The following is a 23,579-nucleotide window of genomic DNA, read 5'->3' as shown; positions in this document are numbered from 1 at the left end:
CTCATCATATTTCCTCTCAGCCTTCTCTTCTTCAGGCTAAACATGCCCAGTTCCCTAAGCCGCTCCTCATAGGGCTTGTTCTCCAGACCCTTGATCATTTGAGTCGCCCTCCTCTGGACACATTCCAGCTTAGAGTCAATATCTCTCTTGAATTGTGGTGCCCAGAATTGGACACAATATTCCAGATGTGGTCTAACTAAAGCAGAATAGAGGGGTAGCATGACTTCCCTAGATCTAGACACTAGGCTCCTCTTGATGCAGGCCAAAATCCCATTGGCTTTTTTTGCCGCCACATCACATTGTTGGCTCATGTTTAACTTGTTGTCCACGAGGACTCCAAGATCTTTTTCACACGTACTGCTCTCGAGCCAGGCCTCATCGTCACCCATTCTGTATCTTTGCATTTCATTTTTTCTGCCAAGCTTGACAATACAGGAACTATGAATAGGAGACCAAATCCCCATTAGCAACGTTGTCTCCTCTGAAAGGCCTGAAGCCAAACCACTTAATTTAAGCCCTCTAAGACACCCATGATATCATGCCTAACGCACCTGGACTTCAAGGTCTTATCGCAGAAGTTTCAAAAAAAATTTCAGAAAAATTCAGAAATCCTTTCCGAATTGAACCTACATCTGAAACGAGTTTTGAACCTTTTTTTTTTTTTTGGGGGGGGGGGATCAGCCAATCCTAATGGATAGATATAACGCTTAAGCGGCTGAGGGGGAAAGGAAGGGGCCCAAGTTTGTTAGGAATGGTGGGAATTGAAGTCCAAAATACCTGGAGAGAGGGACTAAGTTGGCCCAGGCCTTTGACCTCTTGGAATTAGATACTTCAGTCAATCAAGGGATCATCTGCATACCCATGTTGTGGGAGTTGAGGCCCAAAACACCTGGAGGGAGGGCCCAAGTTGGCCCATGACTTTGACCTCTTGGAACTGGACACTAAAGTCAATCAAGGGGTCATCTGCATACCCACCTTGTGGGAGTTGGAGTCCAAAACACCCGGAGGGAGGGCCAAAGTTGGCCCAGGCCTTTGACCTCTTGGAACTGGACACTTCAGTCAATCAAGGGGTCATCTGCATACCCATGTTGTGGGAGGTGAAGTCCGAAACACCTGGAGAGAGGGCCCAAGTTGGCCCACTGCTTTCTCCCCTTGGAACTGGACACTTCAGTCAATCAAGAGGTCATCTGCATACCCACATTGTGGAAGTCCAAAACACCTGGAGGGAGGGGCCGAAGTTGGCCCATGCCTTTGCCCTCTTGGAACTGGACACTTCAGTCAATCAAGGGGTCATCTGCATACCTACGTTGTGGGAGCTGAAGTCCAAAACACCTGGAGGGAGGGCCCAAGTTGGCCCAAGCCTTTATCCTCTTGGAAATGGACACCTCATTTGCATACCCATATTGTGGGAGCTGAAGTCCAAAACACCTGGAGGAAGGGCCCAAGTTGGCCCATAACTTTGACCTCTTGGAATCAACGGATCATCTGCATACCCACGTTGTGGGAGTCCACTTCCAAAACACCCAGAGGGGAGGGCCAAGTTGGCCCATGCCTTTGTCCCCTTGGAAATGGACACCTCTATCAATCAAAGGATCATCTGCATACCCATGTTGTGGGAGTTGGAGTCCAGAACACCTGGAAGGAGGGCCCAAGTTGGCCCATAACTTTGACCTCTTGGAACTGGACACTTCAGTCAGTCAAGGGGTCATCTGCATACCCACGTTGTGGGAGCAGAAGTCCAAAACACCTGGATTTGGGCCCAAGTTGGCCCATGCCTTTGTCCTCTTGGAAATGGACACCTCTGTCAATCAAAGGGTCATCTGCATACCCACTTTGTGGGAGTTCAAGTCCAAAACACCTGGAGAAAGGGCTGAAGTTGGCCCATGCCTTTGTCCTCTTGGAACAGGACACTTCAATCAAGGGGTCAACTGCATACCCACGTTGTGGGAGCTGAAGTCCAAAATACCTGGAGAGAGGACCCAAGTTGGTCCATAATTTAGACCTCTTGGAACTGGACACTTCAGTCCATCAAGGGATCATCTGCATACCCACTTTGTGGGAGTCAACTTCCAAAACACATGGACGGAGGGCACAAGTTGGCCCATGCCTTTGTCCTCTTGGAACTGGACACTTCAGTCAGTCAAGGGATCATCTGCATACCCATGTTGTGGGAAGTGAAGTCCAAAACACCTGGAGGGAGGGCCCAAGTTGGCCCGTTCCTGATCTAGGTAAAGACGCTTGGAATTGCAGAGACAGAGCACGCAGAGGCTTAAAGATAAGGCGAGGTTTAAAGATAAGGTGAGGAAAAGCAAGTGCATTATAAATGATGTTATGGGAGGGATTAAGGCCTTTTAAAGTGGTTTCTGTTGGTACCCTTCTTTGTGAGAACAATGTATCATCTGCATACCCACGTTGTGGGGGTCCACTTCCAAAACACCCGAAGGGCTACATTTGGCCCCTGCCTGGTATAAACTCACTGCTTTGACCTTCGTGAGAGATGACAAGGATAAGCGAGCGCGCAAAGCATCCTCCTCAAGTCCTTGAGCCTCGACAGGGATGGCGAGAACGCCTTCCTCGGACCATTTCCTTGGAATTCTCTCTTAAGTAAAAACCCGACTTGCATAACAGATCAACACCTCATCAATGTTTCCGTGCCACCGTTCAGCTCCAATTCTCGTCGGCTGACTCTTTCCGCCCAAGCCCGGTGTCGAGAGAAGGGCGCGAGTAATTATTCGGGACGCAAAATCAATTTCGTCAGACGGAACGTTTTCCAAGTCGTGGCACCAAATTAAACTGGCAATTAAAGTGGCTAACGTGACATTTCGCGTTCTCTGCCGACACGCGGATTCCTTCAACACCGTATTATCACATTTCCAAAAAAACGAATCCACACTCGCGGCGTGACGTGATGGCCTGTAATAGGCCCAAAGGAATTAATTAAGCCCTTAATTGTGCTGCATCGTCGCCTTGACGGCGAAAAAGTTCTCTGCAACTTACCACCGTCATCAAAAGCTTATCAAACCACTGCAGTTTGAGCTCCGACTTGGGCCACATGTCTGGCCGCAACGCCGTCTTCAGGAGGTTGACGCAGCGCCGGGAAAGCAGCTCTCCCGGAGAGCCCGCCGTGTTCGAGTTGTCGTTTACCTGGAAAGGAAGCAGAACCACTGCCAGGTAGTAAACATTGATCATCAGCATTGCTCATTATGGACAGACTGCTGCCGGAAAGAAGACCCCCCCCCCCAATCCCTGGTCAACAACAACCCCCCCCCCCCTCACTCTCTTCTCTGTTCCTTGCCTTTTCTTTTCTTTCTTTCTTTTCCTCCCTCCCTCCTTCTCTTCTTTTTCTTTCTTTCTTTTTCCTCCCTCCCTCCCTCCCTCCCACTTTCCTTACTTTTTCTTTTTCTTTCTTTCCCTTTCCCTTCCTTTTCTCCGTTCCTTATTTTCTTTTCCTTCCTTCCTTCCTTCCTTCCTTCCTTCCTTCCTTTCCTCCCTCCCTCCCTCCTTCCCTTATATTTCTTTCTTTCCCTTTCCCTCTTTTCTCTGTTCCTTACTTTCTTTTCTTTTTCTCCCTCCCTCCTCTTTCCCTTCCCTTCTTTTTCTTTCTTTTCCTCCCTCCCTCCTTCTTTTCTTTTTCTTTCTTTCCCTTTTCCTCCCTCCCTCCTACTTTCCTTATTATATCCTTCCTTTCTTCCTCCCTCCCTCCTTTCTTTCCCTCCATCTTTTCTCTGTTCCTTACTTCCTTTTCTTTCTTTTTCTCCCTCCCTCTTTCCCTTCCCTGTTTTTTCTTTCTTACTTTCCCTTTCCCTCCCTCTTTTCTCCATTCCTTATTTTCTTTTCTTTTCTTTATTTTTCTTCCTCCCTCCTTCCCTTATTTTTCTTTCCCTTTCCCTCTTTTCTCAGTTTCTTACTTTCTTTTCTTTTTTTTCTCCCTCCCTCCTCTTTCCATTCCCTTCTTTTTCTTTCTTTCCCCTTCCCTCACTCTTTTCTGTTCCTTATTTTTCTTTTCTTTCTTTCTTTCTTTTCCTCCCTCCCTCCTTCCCTTCTTTTTCCTTCTTTCCCCTTCCTTCTCTCTTTTCTCCATTCCTGACTTTTCTTTCTTTTTCTACCTCCGTTCCTCTTTCCCTTCCCTTCTTTTTCTTTCTTTCCCAAAATCGAAAACACTTCTGTTGCGAAGCATTTTAGCAAATATATAATCAGCCTGTGCAACTCGTATAAGAGCCTTGCTCCCTCAATCCCAGGCCTGGGCAAACTTGGGCCTTCTCTCCAGGTGTTTTGGACTTCAACTCCCACAATTCCTCACAGCTTTAGGCCCCTCCCTTTTCTCCCTCAGCCACTGAAGTGGAAAGGGAAAAGGGAAAGGAAGGGCCCTGAGGCTGTGAGGAATTGTGGGAGTTGAAGTCCAAAATACCCAGAGGAGAGGCCGAAGTTGGCCCGTGCCTGCTCAATCCCCACTCATTCCCAATGGTATTGATCTCCTTCAATGGAGAAGTGAAGTGGACTCTTTTGAGAAGACTCCCAATGTCCCCTTCCCGTTTCAGGAGTGGGCCGTACCTGGCACGCAATCCTAATGAGGAAGTTGATGACGGTGTCCGTGTGTTGCTTGTCAATGGGCTTCGAGAGGAGGGCGTCCGCTCCCGGCAAGGACTGGCTGCGTCCGAAGACCTGGGGGCATAATGGAGAACAATTGCTATTGGATGGGTGGCCAGATGTCACAAAAATGGAGTGAGACACAATGACATCTGCACCAAGAGAGTTTGAAACTTGTGGTTCTTACGGCGCTGATGCCCCCCGTCGCTGTGCGGAAGCGCTTCACTTCTTGGCCGGAGTCAACAGAGAGGCCCCTCTTGACCGCCGCGGAGCCGGAGCCCGCCCCTTCCCCGCTGGACCCCGCATCCGTGTCGGAATCCGGCTGCGGAGAGAATCGGAATTCAGTTCACATCATTAGCACGTTGACCATAATTTACCCAAGTCTAATTCTCACCTTCTTTTATGGCTAAATTACATTGACAAAACTGAGGTGCTCATTATGTTGAAAATATATGTGAATGTTTTGATTAAGTGCTTTGTAGTTTTCAAAGGTAGTGATTAAGTGCTTAATACAATGTTCCGGAGATTGTAATTCCTGTGTGAAAAGGGTTAACTGTATCGTGAAGGAGGAGTCGTAAATCTCAGTGCGAAAAGTGTTGTAAAGAGCGTCGTACGTCATCACGTCACTGAGGAATGTGAGAGTGTGCCGCATTCTAGATTACAACAAAAAGCCAATCCATATAGAGTTTGTTTGTTTCTCGTTCTGTTTAGTTCTAATATAAATATGTTTTGTGTTAAATAAACTAGGTTTTTAGACAAAAAGATTTGTTTCAGTGCCTTATATATGCTGAGATCATCGCCGTTCCATTAACACATTAGTGAGGCATTAGAAGCGTGCACACAGAGCAAGCATGGGCCAACTTTGGGTTTCCCTCCCTCCAGGTGTTTTGGACTTCAATTCCCACAACTGCACTGTGTTTAAGAATTCCTTATAGCAGGCGTGGGCCAACCTGGGGACTACTGCCTGTGTATGTATGTATGTGCATGTGTGTGTGGCGTGTGCATATTCTCAACTATGAGTCATATGTAAATCAGATATTTCTAACTTGGAAATACATGAATATCGTAATAATAATAATAATAATAATATATTATAATAATATAATGGAATAATACTAGTAATATATAATATTGTTGGGGTTCAGCCTCCGTGCGAACCTGAGCCTCAATCTCCGTGTGAACCTGATTCTCTAATTGTATTTCCTGATGCAACTGAACAAGCCTCTGAACATGTATCTTTCCCTGATGGTTTTGAAACTGTTGATTCTGAGGCCAGTGGCAGGGAAAGCGAAACTGAACTTCCTGATGAGAATGTTTTGGAATCAAACAGTGATAGCTCTCCAGAGGGACTCACACTTGGGTGTGTTAATGAGCACCGAAGAGAACAGATTTGGAAAAACAGGAGTGAATCGCAGTTTCTACGAAGGTCAAATAGATTACGGGAGAGAGAGGCTCTGGCTTCAAAGTCTGGAGGTGTTTCAAGAAATAGTTTCTTGAGTTTAAGGGGCCTCTCCCCGGCTGTCTAGCCAGATCAAGCAACGTTTCAGATTGAGGCAGTACCTTGGCAGAATTCCTGTGTTCCATGGCCTGCATTCCCAGAGGCTTCTAGTTTTCAAGTACGGTTAGTGATATGCTAACAGGTTCCTGGTTTTTGTATTGTGGCTTTTGGAATTTTGCTCAAGTTCAGAGATACGGCTGTGTTCCTACTGTGGCTTTTTGACTTTGCATTTACCTTTCATTTGTAACCATTTTTCATCAATAAAAAGGATTGTTTTTTCCCACAGTCCAGTGTGGTGGATTTAATCTTATGGTCTCGTTTCCTGATCTGGGATGCAACAAATATAATGATATAATACTAATAACATATAATATAAGATGTCTCTTGGTTCCTGTTATCTCACCCCGTTCATTATTTTGAGTTGTTTGTAAGTCAGATGTTTATAATTTGGAGGTGGGCTGTAGTCAACCCCCCCCCCCCAAAAAAAAAACTCCACATTGAAAAGTTTATCCTTCAAACGGTGATACTGGTTTTTATGAAGCCTGGGGATTTCCACGCAGGCGCCGTTGCCACTTACTTGCTGGTCCTTGATGCGCTGCAGTTCCCACTTGATGACCACTTCGGCCAGGTCCACGGCCAGCTTCCTCTGCTCGATGGTGACGCTGGGGGTGAAGCCCAGCCTCTGCATGGCGCTCACCATGTGCTGCACCAGGTGGTGCCTCACCGGGTAGTACACCTGTCCCAGGGGAGGGGGAAAAAATCACACACACACACACACACCCAAGTTATTCTCCTGGGGGGCATCACCTGCATGCCTCCTGAACATATCAACCATCTTAACAGTTCAAGCCAGAGGGAAAGCGCCTTCCTCCTTTCCTCCAAAGTAGGAGTCACCTCATCACATTGCCTGAGGAACATATACATTTCTAGGAATCTCTTGGTCCACTGCGCTGCAGGACTTCAGAGGGCATCTATTATTATTATTATTATTATTATTATTATTATTATTATTATTAGGTTCTTGTGGGTTTTTCCGGGCTATAGAGCCATGTTCTAGAGGCATTTCTCCTGACGTTTCGCCTGCATCTATGGCAAGCATCCTCAGAGGTAGCGAGGTTGTGAGGACCTCACAACCTCTGAGGACGCTTGCCATAGATGCAGGCGAAACGTCAGGAGAAATGCCTCTAGAACATGGCCCTATAGCCCGAAAAAACCCACAAGAACCTAGTGATTCCAGCCATGAAAGCCTTCGACATTATTATTATTGTTGTTATTATTATTATTATTATATTTATACTCCGCTTTATCTCTCCCAAAAGAGACTCAAAGTGGCTTAACATAAACTTTTTGTTAGGATATGTTGTAATTTGACTGTTTTGTTACATCATCATCATCATCATCATTATTATCATTATTATGTTTATTTATACCAGCATATAATACATTCTTAGAGATTATTATTATTATTATTATTATTATTATTATATTTATTATATTTATTTATACCGGCATATGATATATTCTTAGGTGGGAGATTATTATTATTATTATTATATTTATACTCCGCTTTATCTCTCCCAAAGGAGATTCAAAGTGGCTTGACATAAACTTAGGATATGTTCTAATTTCCCCGTTTTGTTACATTATTATTATTATTATTATGTTTATTATTATTATTATTATATTTATTTATACCGGAATATGATATATTCATAGGTGGGAGATTATTATTATTATGTTTATTATTATCATTATCATTATTATGTTTATTTAAATCAGCATATAATACATTCTTAGGTGGGAGATTATAATTATTATTATTATTATTATTATTATTATTATTATTATTATTATATTTATTTATACCGGCATATGATATATTCTTAGGTGGGTTATTATTATTATTATTATTATTATTATTATTATTATTAGTTATGTTTATTATAATTATACATATTGGCCTATGCATTTTGACTAACCCTGTATTTCTTTATACTAGCATATGATATATTAACTCCCCTGGGCTCAAATTGGGCTTTTTCCACAGTGTAATAGTTTCTATTGCATATTAGTCACAAATGCCCCCATTTGAGCCCAGGCAAGTGAAGTAAGCATGAGACTATTATGTGAGGAAAACAAACTCAACTGCAACCTCAAAGGCAGTACATTTGATCCATTATTACCACCTCAGCAAAACCATGTAGAGCAAATATCCAGAGACAGGCGCATGGTAGTGGGGGGAATTTCCCACCCTACGACACGATCAGAACGCAAATCACCTTGAAGTGCTGGACAATTAAGTGCAAAATGTGGACGAGCTGTGGGACGGTGTGGCCCTCTTCCACGATGATTTTCCTCGTCCAGTGCGTCAACATCTGGTGGCCGTCCTCCATCCGGGCCGGGACCGCGGGCGTCAGGATGGCCATGGCTTGCCTCACAATGGCCCGCGCTTCCATGGCGTGCGCCTTCAGGAGGCTGTGGAAGACCTGGGAAGGAGGGCAGCATCCTCAGTTAAGTGGTTCTGTGTATGAGCTTGTTGGGGTTCAGCCTGACCCTGATCTGTGTGAACCGGATTCTCTGATAGTTTTTCAACTGAGCAAGCTCTCCCTGACTCTGACAGTGGGGAATGTGTTGTAGATGCAGAGGTCAGCGGGGATGAAAACAAAACCCAACAGCTGGAGGAGAATGTTTTGGAAGTTAGCCGTGATATCACTAGCTGTGATATCTCTCCACCTGGGGTTTTTTAATGAGGACCGAAGAGAACAGATAGTTAGAGACATAAATGTTTCCCAGTTTCTACGAAGGTCACATCGCTTACAGGAGAGACAGGCCCAGACGTCAAAGTCAAGGAGCGTTTCAAAGAATAGCTTCTTTGGTTTAAGAGGCCTCCTGCCAGGTGCCTCTTTAGATCAATCAACATTTTGGACTGTGGCTGGCCTTGGCAGAATTCCTGTGTTCCATGGCCAATAATCCCAGAGGATCCTAGTTTCCAAGTTCATGATGGTTAGTAAAAGGCTAACAGACTCCTGGTTATTGTTTTGTGGCTTTTGAAGTTTTGATCAAGTTCAGAGATCCTATTGACAACTGTGTTTTTCTGTGGCTTTTTGACTCTGCATTTACCTTTCTTTTGTAACCAATTTTTCCTCAATAAACAAGGGTTGCTTTTCCTACAGTCCAGAGTGGTGGATTTAATCTTATGGTCTCGTTTCTTGAACTGGGATGCAACAGAGATAAGAATTGCTACCGGGTACAATTCCAAGTGCTGGCTTTGGCCTATAAAGCCGTAAATGGTTCCGGTCCAGCTTACCTATCCGAACGCATCTCTTCCTTCAAGGCTTCCACGCTCACCTGTAAGACGATCTTCTTGTGGATGGCGAACTTGGCGATGATGTGGGCCAGGAGCAGGTGCCCGCTGTACTTGCAGGCCGGGTCCACGCAGGCCTTGGAAAGCAGGCACGGCCACGCAAACGTCATGAGCCGCCGCAGCTTGCTGTTCCGGTTCTTGTTGTTGTCGTGGATGTGGTGCGGGGCGTGCTCCACCAGGAGCGTGGCGAACTGCAGGAGGTAAATCCGGAGGGAGTCCAGCATGTCCGCCTGCTTCTCCGGATCCAGGACCTGTTCCCCGCAAAACAGAAAGAGAGAGGAAATAAGCAAGCAATAAACCAATCCAGACAAAATGGCGATGGGAAGCTTCCGGGAAAGAGACTCTTATCTATGCTGATGATCATGCCATCACCATCCAAGCAGGTGAACGGAAGCTCTCCAAAATTTGCTCTTACTTCCTCTTAGGGAAAACCATCTGATTCCTAATCCATCTAAAACACAGATGTGTGCTTTCCACTTTAAGAGCAGGCAAGCATCTCAATATCTGAGAAAACGATCTATGCTGACGATCATGCCATCACTGCCCACACTGGGAGGTTTGAGATGGTTGAAAGGCATGTGCTTTCCACCTTAACAGCAGGCAAGCATGTCAATCTCTGAGGAAACGATCTATGTTGACGATCATGCCATCACTGCCCACACCAGGAGCTTTGAGATGGTTGAAAGACATGTGCTTTCCACCTTAAGAACAGGCAAGAATCTCGATCTTTGAGAAAATGATCTATGCTGACGATCATGCCACCACTGCCTACACCGGGAGCTTTGAGATGGTTGAAAACATGTGCTTTCCACCTTAAGAACAGGCAAGCACCTCGATCTCTGAGAAAACTATGCTGACGATCATGCCATCACTGCCTACACCGGGAGCTTTGAGATGGTTGAAAACATGTGCTTTTCACCTTAAGAACAGGCAAGCATCTCGATCTCTGAGAAAACGATCTATGCTGACGATCATGCCATCACTGCCCACACCGGGAGCTTTGAGATGGTTGAAAGGCATCTCAAGAACAAGCTCTGAGGATGATCTGGGAAGGAATCCCACGGGAGCTTTGCAGCGCACCCACATACCTGGGAGGAGTCACTCTGGACCGTGCTCTGACCTACAAGAAGCCCTGCCTGAACATCAAGCAAAAAGTGGGTGCTAGAAACAATATCATACGAAAGCTGACTGGCACAACCTGGGGATCACAACCAGACACAGTGAAGACATCTGCCCTTGCGCTATGCTACTCTGTTGCTGAGTACGCATGCCTGGTGTGGAATAATGAGACATGCCACATTATCACAGGATGCCTACACCCCACACCACTTGAGAAATTACAGTGTTTAGGTGGTATCGCACCACCTGAAATCCAACGGGAAGTAGCAGCCAGTATTGAAAGGACCAAGGCATTGACATCTCTGGCCCATTCTCGGTTCGGATATCAGCCAGCACGCCAACACCTTAAATCAAGAAACAGCTTCCTAAGATATACAGAGATGCTCCCAAGAACACCTCAGCAAGCAAAAGTCCAAAAGTGGCAGGCTAAAACCCAGAACCTCAATAATAATAAATAATAATAATACTTTATTTATACCCCTCAACCATCTCCCCAAGGGACTCGGTGCAGCATACGTGAGGCCGAGCCCACAATACAACAATAAACAAGAACAACAATAATACAAAACAATAAATAAACTCATAAGCAAAAATAAGCAATAAACATTAACAATAACACAACGCATTTAAAAACCGATGGCTGGGCCAAATGTAATAATTTTAAAAAAATTAAGATAATGCTGGGCATGACAAGGTGACATGGAACTGGGATAGGAGTTTTGGAGAGGGATGAAATGTGCAGACAATCTTAAATCATTATTAAAGTGCGTTTAGGGACATATTGCTGCTGCAACATCCAACGGGAAGTAGCAGCCAGCATTGAAAGGGCCAAGGCATTGACATCTCTGGCCCATTCTCTTTTCGGATATCAGCCAGCACACCAACACCTTAAATCAAGAAACAGCTTCCTACGATATACAGAGATGCTTACAAGAACACCTCAGCAAGCAAGAGTCCAAAAGTGGCAGGCCCAAACCCAGAACCTCCATCCAAATGAGAAACTCCCTCCTGGGCACTTGGAAGGCGCTGAACACCATGAGATGCAGAGCCAACCTCAAGAAATGGGGCCACCAAGTGGAGTCCACGACATGCGAGTGTGGAGAAGCGCAAACTACAGATCATCTGCTGCGATGCAACCTGAGCCCTGCCACGTACACCATGGAGGACCTTCTTATAATAACACCAGAGGCACTCCAAGGGGCCAGATACTGGTCAAAGGACATTTAATACAATGCCAAGTTTGTAAACTTTGTGTTTTTTTTAAATACAACACAACTGTCCCCTCAATTTGCTTCTGACACGATAAATAAATAAATCCCCCTATCTCTCTATTATCTCTCTCTTTCTCTATCTCTCAATTCCCCTAACTATTCGTCTCTGCGGAAGAGAGAGGTGGTTCGAGTGTGGAGGGAGGGGTGTGTTGTTTTTGTGATGCGTGCTGGAGAAAGCATGGAACGTTGTGGTCCAGTGTCAACCCAAGTGACCCCATTCCCGACCTTGGTGATGAAGACGCTGGTGATGCTTTCGGGGTTGTCTCCTTCCGGGTTGGGGGGGCCCAGCAGCTGCTCCCCTTCCCCTTTCTCAAAGCTGTGCAAGAAAGCCGGGTTCAGGATGTGTTGCAGGACCTGCCGGTCGGAAAGACAACAACACACACGAGCGTGAAAACGCACTCCGCCAATGATCCGAGGAAACCCCAATCCGTCCTCCTTGGCCGTGGACCCCCGCTTACCTTGGCCTTCAGCTCGTCTCCGAAGTTGGGGTCGGCAAAGTCGACAAAGCGGAAGAAGAGGGCCCGCTTCTGGGCGATGGTGTAGTTCTTGGGGATCTCCTCCTCCATGTACTCCTTCAGGAAGGTCATGTTGCACAGGAAGCGCCCCGTGAAGGCCCGCAGGAGCTGGAAGAGCAGCTCAATGTCCCCGTAATTCCTCCTGCGAAAAGGAAACAGGAAGAGAGGGATAACCTCCGTCCAATTATTATTATTATTATTATTATTATTATTATTATTATTATCATGTCATTTCTCAAGTCGCTCCTGACACGACAAAAATTATTATTATTATTATTATTATTATTATCATTATCATCATTATTATGCCGTTTCCCAAGTCGCTCCTGACACGACAAACATTATTATTATTATTATTATTATTATTATGCCGTTTCTCAAGTCGCTCCTGACACGACAAACATTATTATTATTATTATTATTATTATGCCGTTTCTCAAGTCGCTCCTGACATGACAAACATGATTATTATTATTATTATTATTATTATTATTATTATTATTATTATCATTATTATGCGGTTTCTCAAGTCACTCCTGACACGACAAAAATTATTATTATTATTATTATTATTATTATTATTATTATTATTATTTATGAGTCCCTCCACGGAGGTTGAGAAGACCGGGATATAAAAGTTTTAAATAATAAATAATAATATTACTACTACTACTATTACTAGCCAATCCCTGCCACACATTGCTGTGGCCCAGTCTGTGTATATGTGCTTTGTGTGTGTATATATGTGTGTACATGTGTATATATGTGTGTTTGGGGGTTGAGAAGATCGGGATATAAAAGTTTTAAATAATAAATAATAATATTACTACTACTACTATTACTACTACTACTACTACTAGCCGTTCCCCAGTCATGCACTGCTGTGGCCCAGTCTGTGAATATGTGCTTTGTGTGTGAATGTGTGTGTATATATGTGTGTATATGTGTATATATGTGTGTTTGGAAGTTGAGAAGGAGGTTGAGAAGAATAACATTACTACTACTACTACTACTACTACTACTACTACTAGCCGTTCCCTGCCACACATTGCTGTGGCCCAGTTTGTGTATATGTGCTTTGTGTGTGAATGTGTGTGTATATATGTGTGTATATGTGTATATATGTGTGTTTGGAGGTTGAGAAGGAGGTTGAGAAGAATAACATTACTACTACTACTACTACTACTACTACTAGCCGTTCCCTGCCACACATTGCTGTGGCCGAGTCTGTGTATATGTGCTTTGTGTGTGAATGAGTGTGTATATGTGTGTGTATATATTTGTGTATATGTGTGTTTGTGTGTGTGTGTGGTTTGTCAGGATTAATTTAGTTATGTCTGTGTTTTTCAATGTGCTTCTATGTATTGCAAAGATGGATGCCACTGTGAATTGAAAATGCCATGCACAAATGTTTATACTTTGAGGCTGTGATTAAGTGAACTTGAGAAAAAGTAAGGTAAGGTTTGTTCTTGCTGAGAACAGAAGGGAGTTGCCAGTCTCAGCAAGAGAAGATAAGCAAGTGTGAAGAGGCTTTCGATTTTGACTAGTTCCTGAATTGTAGCTCGCTGTAGTAAGACGTGTCTGATGTATGTACTTAGTAAACTTAGTTTCTTTTGTAACTCAAAGCCTGCAAAGTCCTCATTTTGCAACTCAGTGTCTGCTTGATCTAGCATCCTTCCGCTGGGTATCATCAATCTCTGACATGGTTTTGTGCATGCGTTGTCATGTATTATTTATTATTTTTGGCTGTTTAAGTCCCTTTTGCTATGTTTTTTGGTGTTTTTATGAGTGATGGTCACTCGTCGGCCTGACTGTTGTCTTGTGTCCAAATTTGGTGTCCATTCGTCCAGTGGTTTTTGAGTTCTTCTAATCCCACAAAGGAACATTACGTTTTTATTTATCTACTAGCCATCCCCTGCCATGCATTGCTGTGGCCCAGTCAGTGTATATATGTGTGTTTGCGTATATATGTATGTGTGTGTGTATATATATGGGGTTTTGTGCATGTATTGTAATGTAATTTTTGTTTTTTGGCTTTTTCAGTCTCTTCCGCGTTGCTGTGGCCCAGTCGGGGTATATGTGTTTTGTATGTTTACGTTATGTGTATATGTGTGTCTTATACACGTATGTGTTATGTGTATATATGCATGTATATATTTGTGTATATGTGTATACGTATAATATATGCGGTTTTGTGCATGCGCTGTAATGTATTTTTGTTTTTTGGCTTTTTAAGTCCCTTTTGCTGTGCTTTTCAGTGTTTTGATGAGGGATGGTCACTGGTTGGCCTGAGAGGTGTCTTGTGTCCAAATCTGGTGTCAATTCCCACAGTGGCTTTTGAGTTATGCTAATCCCACAAACAAACAATACATTTTTATTGATATACTAGCCACCCCCTGCTAAGTGTTGCTGTGGACCACTCTGTGTATGTGTGCTTTGTGTGTGACCCATGTGCCGATCACCACTGGGACCCTTTTGCGCCAGTCTTTCTCGCTCAATCTTAAAATCCCCATATTGTGCCAGCTTTTCTAGTTGCTTCTCGTCCATTCTAGTGTCGCCTGGGATTGCAACATCGATGATCCATACTTGGATATTACTATTATAATAATATTAATACATAATATATAATAACATTAATATATGAGGGGTATTTTTAAAGTAAGGTCCGTTTTGTTGTAGACGCTAGTAGTTTGCGTGCATACCGCAACGAGCGCATGTGTTGTGTACCGGCATGCCTCGGGAACAACTGTGCTCAGTTTCCGCTCTGTTGCTCACCTGTACGGTTCTATTCTGTGCTTTAAACATGTTTACGACTCTCAACTCACCTGCCACATGTGATACGGTTTTTGTCAGCAAGGAACCTGCCTGCTGCAGAAATCCATCGACAGGTTTGTGAAGTGTACGGTGATACTGTTATGTGTGAAAGCAAAGTGCGTAAGTGGGTATGACAATTCAAAGATGGCCGTGACAACGTCCATGATGACGACTGCTCCAGCCGCCCTTCTTTGATTACAGACAATTCGGTGGCTTTTGGTGGCGGCAAGTTTTTATGAAGAGGGCATTTTAAAATTGGTTCAGAGGTATGATAAATGTTTGAACAAACTTGGCAACTCTGTCGAAAAATAGAGTGAAGTGTGTACTTTATGAAAAAAAATTTACTTTTTTGAAATCAACTTTCGTTGTGTACTTATGTTCAAACAGATCTCGTATAATATATAATAGTATTACTACGATTAGGATTGACGTACTTGCAGTAATTCAAGAGGCAGTAGGCCAGGAGTTTGGGCTCCTTCCAGTTGGTGGCGGCCATGTTTTCCTTCCGGTGCCGCTCCTGGAAGGCTTCGCTGACCCAGACGCGCCGCAGCTGGCTCACCAGGGAGTGTTGGTTGGCCAGCCAGCACTCGTCGTTCTTCACGATGATGCTGATGATCTGCCAAAACAACACAAAGGCTCTTCATCATCATCCTCATCATCATCATATTTATTTATACCCCACCCCCCTCTCCCCAAAGGGACTCGGGGCAGCTTACAACAAATAAAAACAAATGAGGGGTCATGAGGGGTAATTACAGCAAGACAGGGAGGTGACAAAGCAACCTTGTTTACACACGTAAGAGAACTTTCCACATCTAGGATGAACAGCATGAAGTTGCTCATAAACAGCCTGTTCATCTCAAGAACAGACAAGCATCCCAAGCTCTGAGGATGATGACCTGGGAAGGAATCCCACGGGAGCATTGCAGCGCACCCAAATCCCTGGGAGTCACTCTGGACCGTGCTCTGACCTACAAGAAGCACTGCCTGAACATCAAGCAAAAAGTGGGTGCTAGAAACAATATCATACGAAAGCTGACTGGCACAACCTGGGGATCACAACCAGACACAGTGAAAACATCTGCCCTTGCGCTGTGCTACTCTGCTGCTGAGTACGCATGCCCAGTGTGGAACACATCTCACCACGCTAAAACAGTGGATGTGGCTTTTAATGAGACATGCCGCATTATCACGGGGTGTCTGCGCCCAACACCACTGGAGAAATTACACTGCTTAGCCGGTATTGCACCACCTGACATCCGCTGGGAAGTAGCAGCCAATAGTGAAAGGACCAAGGCAGAGACATCTCCAGCTCATCCCCTGTTTGGGTATCAGCCAGCATGTCAACGACTTAAATCTAGAAATAGTTTTCTAAGATATACAGAGACACTCGCTGGAACACCTCAGCAAGCGAGAGTCCAAAAGTGGCAGGCTCAAACCCAGCACCTCAATCCATGGCTGATACCAAATGAGAGACTCCCCCCTGGGCACACAGAGGACGGGGCGACTTGGAAGGCGCTGAACAGACTGCGCTCTGGCACCATGAGATGCAGAGCCAACTTCAAGAAATGGGGATTCCACAAAGTGGAATCCTCGACATGCGAGTGTGGAGAAGAGCAAACCACTGACCACTGCTGCAATGCACCCTGAGCCCTGCCACATGATGCACAAGGGAGGACCTTCTTGCAGCAACACCGGAAGCACTCCAAGGGGACAGTAGCATAGCGCAAGGGCAAATGTCTTCACTGTGTCTGGTTGTGATCCCCAGGTTGTGCCAGTCAACTTTCACATGATATTGTTTCTAGCGCCCACTTTTTGCTGGTCAAAGGACATTTAACCAAATATCAAACTCACAAGCTGTCTATTTTTCTCTTTGTTTGCTTTGTTCTGTTAGAAATGTAATACAATGGACTGGTTGCTCTGACACGACAAATAAATAAGCCTGAAGTTGGGGCAGCATTGGCCCAATGAAGACTTTGGGAAGCCAAGTTCCTCTCTGCCATCCAAATTTCCGAATGCCGTATTTTAGAGACTGGTTCTGGAGGGCTTGGAAGCTACTCGTCGGTCACTCTTTCCTTCAGACGAGTAAATTACTAGAAGGTCAGTCCTACCTTGATGGCCTGAAACTGGAGGTCGAGCCGCATGGTGCTGGTGCTGGGAGAGCCCGGACGGACGGCCGCTTGAGTCCCGCCGGGCAGCAACAGCGTGATGAAGCGGTTGGGGTTGGCGGCCAGGACGTCGCGGAGGGGTTTCGCATCTTTATGTTTCAAAAAACTCTGGTTGGGAAAAACAACAACAACAACAACTGTTATTGTTGCGGAATATACGTTACCCGAGATCATTAGAGTGCTTTTGGAGAAGGAAGAAGATGGAGACAGCTTGTCCAATTCCCAAGGCTTTATCACCCAGAGTATAGGGTGAACCGCTCAAATGACTGTCACAACTGAGGTCTGAATCGCTTCAGTCTTTTATAGCAGAATAACACCCTTTCCACACATGCCCAGAAAGAATCTGACATTTACACAATACAATCATTCACAGGTGTTTCCATATATAGTTTCCAAAAACATCTTTATCAGGTCTTGGCAGCTACATTGTGGACCCAAACATCTGCTCGGTTATGTAACTTATCCCGACCTTCGCCCGTTACCCTAAGATGACATGTATATATTCAATTCCTTAAATCTCTAATTGAATTATAACTTTTATATGCTTATAACATAAGATTTGATCAAGGCAATCTCCTCTAATCAATCCAGCCTTAATTATTTCATTATAACTTATTTCATAGTATGGAAACCATGAAGGAATTTACTTCTTCTGAAACTGCCTGCTATTTACATTAAATGGTCAGAGGATGGCGCTCGTTCACCATATGACTTTAGATCAGCGTTTCTCAACCTGGGGGTCGGGACCCCTGGAGGGGTTGCCAGGGGGTGTCAGAGGGGTCGCAAATACACAGTATTTTCTGTTGGTTATGGGGGTTCTGTGTGGGAAGTTTGGCCCAATTCTATAGTTGATGGAGTTCAGAATGTTCTTTGTTTGTAGGTGAACTATACATCCCAGTAACTACAACTCCCAATGTCAAGGTCTATTTCCCCCAAACTCCAGCAGAGTTCACATTTGGGCATATTGATTGTCATGCCAAATTTGGTCCAGATCCATTATTGTTTGAGTCCACAGTACTCTCAGGATGTAGGTGAACTACAACTCCAAAACTCAAGGTCAATGCCCATCAAACCTTTCCAGTACTTTCTGTTGGTCATGGGAGTTCTGTGTGCCAAGTTTGGTTCAATTCCATCCTTGGTGGAGTTCAGAATGCTCTTTGATTGTAGGTGAACTATAAATCCCAGCAACTACAACTCCCAAATGACAAAATCAATCCTCCACTCAATGCCACCAGTGTTCAAATTTGGGTGTATCGGGTATTTTTGCCAAATTTGGTCCAGTGAATGAAAACACATCCTGCATATTAGATATTTGCATTATGCTTCATAACAGTAGCAAAATGACAGTTGTGAAGTAGCAACGAAAATAATGTTATGGTTGGGGGTCACCACAACATGAGGAACTGTGTATTAAGGGGTCACGACATTAGGAAGGTGGAGAACCACTGCTTTAGATGTTCCAAGTCTTGGATCGATACTATTGATTTCTTTGTCCTGCCAAACTTCTCTTGTTGACTTCATATCTATGTAAACATCGGCTAGAGCAAATATCGGCTGGAGCAAACTGACCCATAGTCCAGTGTCAATTAATGTCATCTGTAGGTTTCTCATGCTTGCAAATCTACTCATTAGAAATTGTCTTTTCAGGATCAGGTAGGAACATGAATCTTCTATTTTATTCTCAATTATTCTGATTTCCCTTTATTATTTTATTTTCTCCTAACGGCTGCCACAATGACAGCCAAGGAATGGCATCTACAGCCCCTTACCCTGGTTTGGTGTTCAAGTATATCCTGATACTTTGAGACCAGGGCACATGCAAGACTTGCTCGCACATCATCCAGAGTCCTGTTGTTGTTGTTGTTGTTGTTGTTGTTATTGTGCCGTCACACCCAGATGCTATAACGTTAAAACTAAGATGTGCTTCTCTCTTTATCTGGGTGAACCGCTGGGGTCTTTCTTTGAAGCAATAACTCAATACTTTGAGCAACTGATGCCAGTCAAGGTATGTTGTTGTTCATTCGTTCAGTCGTCTCCGACTCTTCGTGACCTCATGGACCAGCCCACGCCAGAGCTCCCTGTCGGCCGTTACCACCCCCAGCTCCCTCAAGGTCAGTCCAGTCACTTCAAGGATGCCATCATCAACAAAATGTTTATTTCCAAAGTCCTTGGCAGACTTGGCACAGCTTGATAAAGTTACAACACAAACAGTCAATTTGGGAAACCATGGAGATGTTCAATGTATTGTCGAAGGCTTTCATGGCTGGAATCATTAGGTTCTTGTGGGTTTTTTCGGGCTATAGAGCCATGTTCTAGAGGCATTTCTCCTGACGTTTCGCCTGCATCTATGGCAAGCATCCTCAGAGGTAGTCAGGTCTGTTGGAAGTAGGAAAAATGGGTTTATATATCTGTGGAATGGCTGGGGTGGGGCAAAGAGCTCTTCCCTGCTGCAGTTAGGTGTGAATGTTTAGCTGATCACCTTCATTAGCATTTGAAGGCCTGCCTGAGCCTGGGAAAATCTCTTGCTGGGAGGTGTTGATCTGTGCCTGGTTGTTTCCTCTCTGTTGTTTAGCTGTTATAATTTTAGAGTTTTTTAATACTGGTAGCCAGATTTTGTTCATTTTCATGGTCTCTTCCTTTCTGTTGAAATTGTCCACATGCTTGTGGATTTCCATGGCTTCTCTGTGTAGTCTGACATGGTGGTTGTGAGAGTGGTCCAGCATTTCTGTGTTCTCAAATAATACGCTGTGTCCAGGCTGGTTCATCAGGTGCTCTGCTATGGCTGACTTCTCTGGTTGAAGGAGTCTGCAGTGCCTTCCATGTTCCTTGATGTGTGTCTGGGCAAAGCTGCGTTTGGTGGTCCCTCTGGAGACGCCTTGTCCACAGCTGCCTGGTATACAATGGTAGACTCCTGCAGAGGTGAGAGGATCCCTCTTGTCCTTTGCTGAACGTAGCATTTGTTGGATGTTCTTGGTGGGTTTGTAGATTGTTTGTATGTTGTGTTTCCTCATCAGCTTCCTTCTGCGGTCAGTGGTTCCCTTGATGTCTGGCAGGAACACTTTCCCTCTGGGTGGATCTTCATCTTGACTCTCGTGGCTTCTTCTCGGTGGTCTTGCAGCTCTTCTGATGTCTGAGGTGGAGTCTCCATTGGCCTGGAGAGCCCAGTTGAGGTGGTTCAGTTCATTTTGGAGGAGGAGGTGGGCTTCGCAGATTCTTCTTGGCAGAGTCTGCCAAGGCTTTAATGGTGCTTCTTTGTTGACTTGGGTGATGGTTGGAGTTTTGTGTAGATATCTATCTGTGTGTGTGGGTTTTCTGTAGACGGTGTGACCCAATTGTTGATCTGGTTTGCGGATGTTCTTTCTTTCCCTTTTTCTTCATTTACTGAGGTAACCTTTCTCCAAATGGTGGAAAAAATCCTGAGATGTTTCACCCTAACCCTGAGCTGCTCTGGTTAGAAAGAACATGTCTTCCCCTATCTAAGCTCAAGGTCAGTTTTGGAGATGAAGTAATGCTCAATAGTACTCAATAACCATTTCTCTCTATTTCTCAACAACTCAATTACTCAATTACTATCTCAATATCTCAGTAGTAAGGTAAAGGTAAAGGTAGTCCCCTGACATTAAGTCCAGTCATGTCTGACTCTGGGGTGTGGTGCTCATCTCCATTTCTAAGCCGAAGAGCCAGCGTTGTCCGTAGACACCTCCAAGGTCATGTGGCCGGCATGACTGCATGGAGTGCCATTACCTTCCCGCTGGAGCGGTACCTATTGATTTACTCACATTTGCATGTTTTCAAACTGCTAGGTTGGCAGAAGCTAGGGCTGACAGCGGAAGCTCACGCCGCTCCCTGGAATCGAACCTGCGACCTTTCGATCAACAAGCTCAGCAGATCAGTGCTTTAACCCACTGCGCCACCGGGGGCTCCTAGTAGTACTCAATAGCTATTTCTATTTCTCAATAACTCAATTACTATCTCAATATCTTAATATCTCTCTCTCTCTATAACTCAATAAGCTTCTCTTTATCTCTATATCTATCTATAACTCAATATCTCAATTGCTTTTCTTAATAACTCAATTTCTATCTATGACTCAATTGTACTCACAATGGTTTTTTCAGAGCTCCCTGCCTGACCAACAGCACATCTGAGGCTCTTTTCTCTACTAAAGGAGGCAGGGAGGATTCCAAAATGGAGATCCCGTTTCTATCTATGACTCAATTGTACTCACAATGGTTTTTTCAGAGCTCCCTACCTGACCAACAGCACACCTGAGGTTCTTTTCTCTACTGAAGGAGGCAGGGGAGATCTCAACCATATATCTCCTGATTCTTTGAGACCAGGGCACAAGCAAGACTTGCTCACACATCATCCAGAGTCCTGTTGTTGTTATGTTTCTCCAGCAAAAGCGTGCGGGGAATGCAGAAAGTACTACCTGTCCTACCTGTCCGAACGCATCTCCTCCTATGAACCAGTTAGGACATTAAGATCGTCTGGGGAGGCCCTGCTCTCGGTCCCGCCGGCTTCACAAGCACGCCTGGCGGGGACGAGAGACAGGGCCTTCTCAGTGGTGGCCCCTCGGCTGTGGAACGCCCTCCCTACAGACATCAGATCGGCCCCCTCTCTATTGGCATTCCGGAAGAATGTGAAGACCTGGCTTTTCGAACAGGCTTTCAACTAAGCAGTGCAATTGATTGATTATTGGAATGGAATAATGGACAATGAGTTCAGATGCTGATTCTATTGATGAGACGTGATGGATTGTTATAGTGCTGTACTGTTGTATTGATATTTTGGTGTTAATTAATTGATACTACTGTTTTAATTGATTAATGATTTTGTATTGTGTTGTTGAAACTGGTTGTTAACCGCTCTGAGTCGCCTGAGGGCTGAGAAGAGAGGTATACAAATGAAGCAAATAATAAATAAATAATACTTCATCGGTGTCAGAAACGGACGGTGAAGCGACAGCTCCCTGGTGGCCCAAACATTGGGATGTTAAATGGTCTCTGTGTGTCTGTCTCTATGTGTTGTGTGTCTATGGCATTGAATGTTTGCCAAGTATGTGTACATTGTAATCCACCCTGAGTCCCCTGCGAGGTGAGAAGGGCAGAATATCAATACTGTAAATAAATAATAAATAATGTGATGCAGAGTGAAGAGACAGCAGCTGTTGGGGTTCAGCCTGGGTGTGAACCTGAACCTGAACCTGCTTCTCTGATTGTATTCCCTGATGCTACTGAAAATGTATTTTCTGATGCTCCTGATGCTAATGTAAATGTTGATTCTGAGGTCAGTGTAGAAGAAACTCCTGCAGGCTTGGAGTTGGAAAGTGAAAGGTTGGAAAGTGAAAGTACACATTTTCCTGAGGATGTCTTAGGGTCAAGCGGTGATAGCTCTCCAGAGAGGCTAACACCTGGGATCCATAATGAGGATAGAAGAGGGCAGATTTGGCAAAATAGGGGTGAATCGCTGAGTCTGCGAAGGTCAACGAGATTAAAAGAAAAAGAAACAAGGGCTTCAAAGCCTGGAGGCGTGTCACGAAACAGTTTCCTCAGCTTTAAGTGCCTCTCGCCGGTTTGACTCTTTAGATCAGGCATCGTTTTAGACTGAGGCATTACCTTGGCAGATCTGTTTCCCGTGGCCTTCATCCCAAGAGGCTTCTAGTGCTCCAAGTACGGCTAGTGGATTGCTAACAGGTTCCAGGATTTTACAGTGTTGCTTTTGGTTTTTGATCTAGTTCAGGGATATTTGTGATTGCTGATTTTTACTGTGGCTTTTTGACTATTTTTCTCTATTTTGTAACCATTTTTCATCAATAAAAAGGGATTGTTTTTCCCACAGTCAAGTGTGGTGGATTGTTATCTTCGGGTCTCGTTTCCTGCTCTGGGTTGCAACAGCAGCTGCCTTGGTTAGCCAGGCAGGCACCAAAGTCCAAGGTGATGGTCGGTAGTGTCTCAAGGTCAGAAGAGAAAAGAACGTGCTTGAGAAGAGATGGGGGACCTCACCCTGTGGTTCAACGCTATTCTGACCCTGCTTCAGCCAATGAGAGTGTGGCTGCATCTGTACCACTCCTTTGATGTATAGCTAGATACGCAAAGCAGGTTACCATAAACATCCGGCTCCACTGGGGATCATTCAAGGTGGCTTCCATCATAAACAGCTCCACCGTCTGAGAAGGGTGCCGCGTCAGGAACTTGATTAATGGCTCTCGGAAGGGACTGCCAGCCTGAGGAAATAAAACAC

At 44.6% G+C, this 23,579-nt stretch overlaps 1 protein-coding gene across 1 annotated transcript in view; it reads right to left on the bottom strand.

Moving 5' to 3' along the window:
• LOC132780040 (transformation/transcription domain-associated protein) overlaps positions 1-23,579 on the bottom strand; it is a 232,772-nt gene that overhangs the window by 143,785 nt on the left and 65,408 nt on the right. The window contains exons 34-44 of the mRNA XM_067460867.1: positions 23,443-23,562; positions 17,280-17,444; positions 15,603-15,784; positions 12,298-12,496; positions 12,065-12,193; positions 9,434-9,700; positions 8,365-8,571; positions 6,663-6,821; positions 4,775-4,909; positions 4,552-4,662; positions 2,998-3,144 (exon numbers count right to left, since the gene is read on the bottom strand). Of these exons, the coding sequence (XP_067316968.1) occupies positions 2,998-3,144; positions 4,552-4,662; positions 4,775-4,909; positions 6,663-6,821; positions 8,365-8,571; positions 9,434-9,700; positions 12,065-12,193; positions 12,298-12,496; positions 15,603-15,784; positions 17,280-17,444; positions 23,443-23,562 (1,821 nt within the window). The remainder of the gene's footprint in view (positions 1-2,997; positions 3,145-4,551; positions 4,663-4,774; positions 4,910-6,662; positions 6,822-8,364; positions 8,572-9,433; positions 9,701-12,064; positions 12,194-12,297; positions 12,497-15,602; positions 15,785-17,279; positions 17,445-23,442; positions 23,563-23,579) is intronic.

The sequence above is a fragment of the Anolis sagrei genome, chromosome X, assembly GCF_037176765.1.
Source record: "Anolis sagrei isolate rAnoSag1 chromosome X, rAnoSag1.mat, whole genome shotgun sequence".
In the NCBI taxonomy this organism is placed as follows: Eukaryota; Metazoa; Chordata; class Lepidosauria; order Squamata; family Dactyloidae; genus Anolis; species Anolis sagrei.
This window is presented reverse-complemented; position numbering and strand designations above follow the sequence as displayed.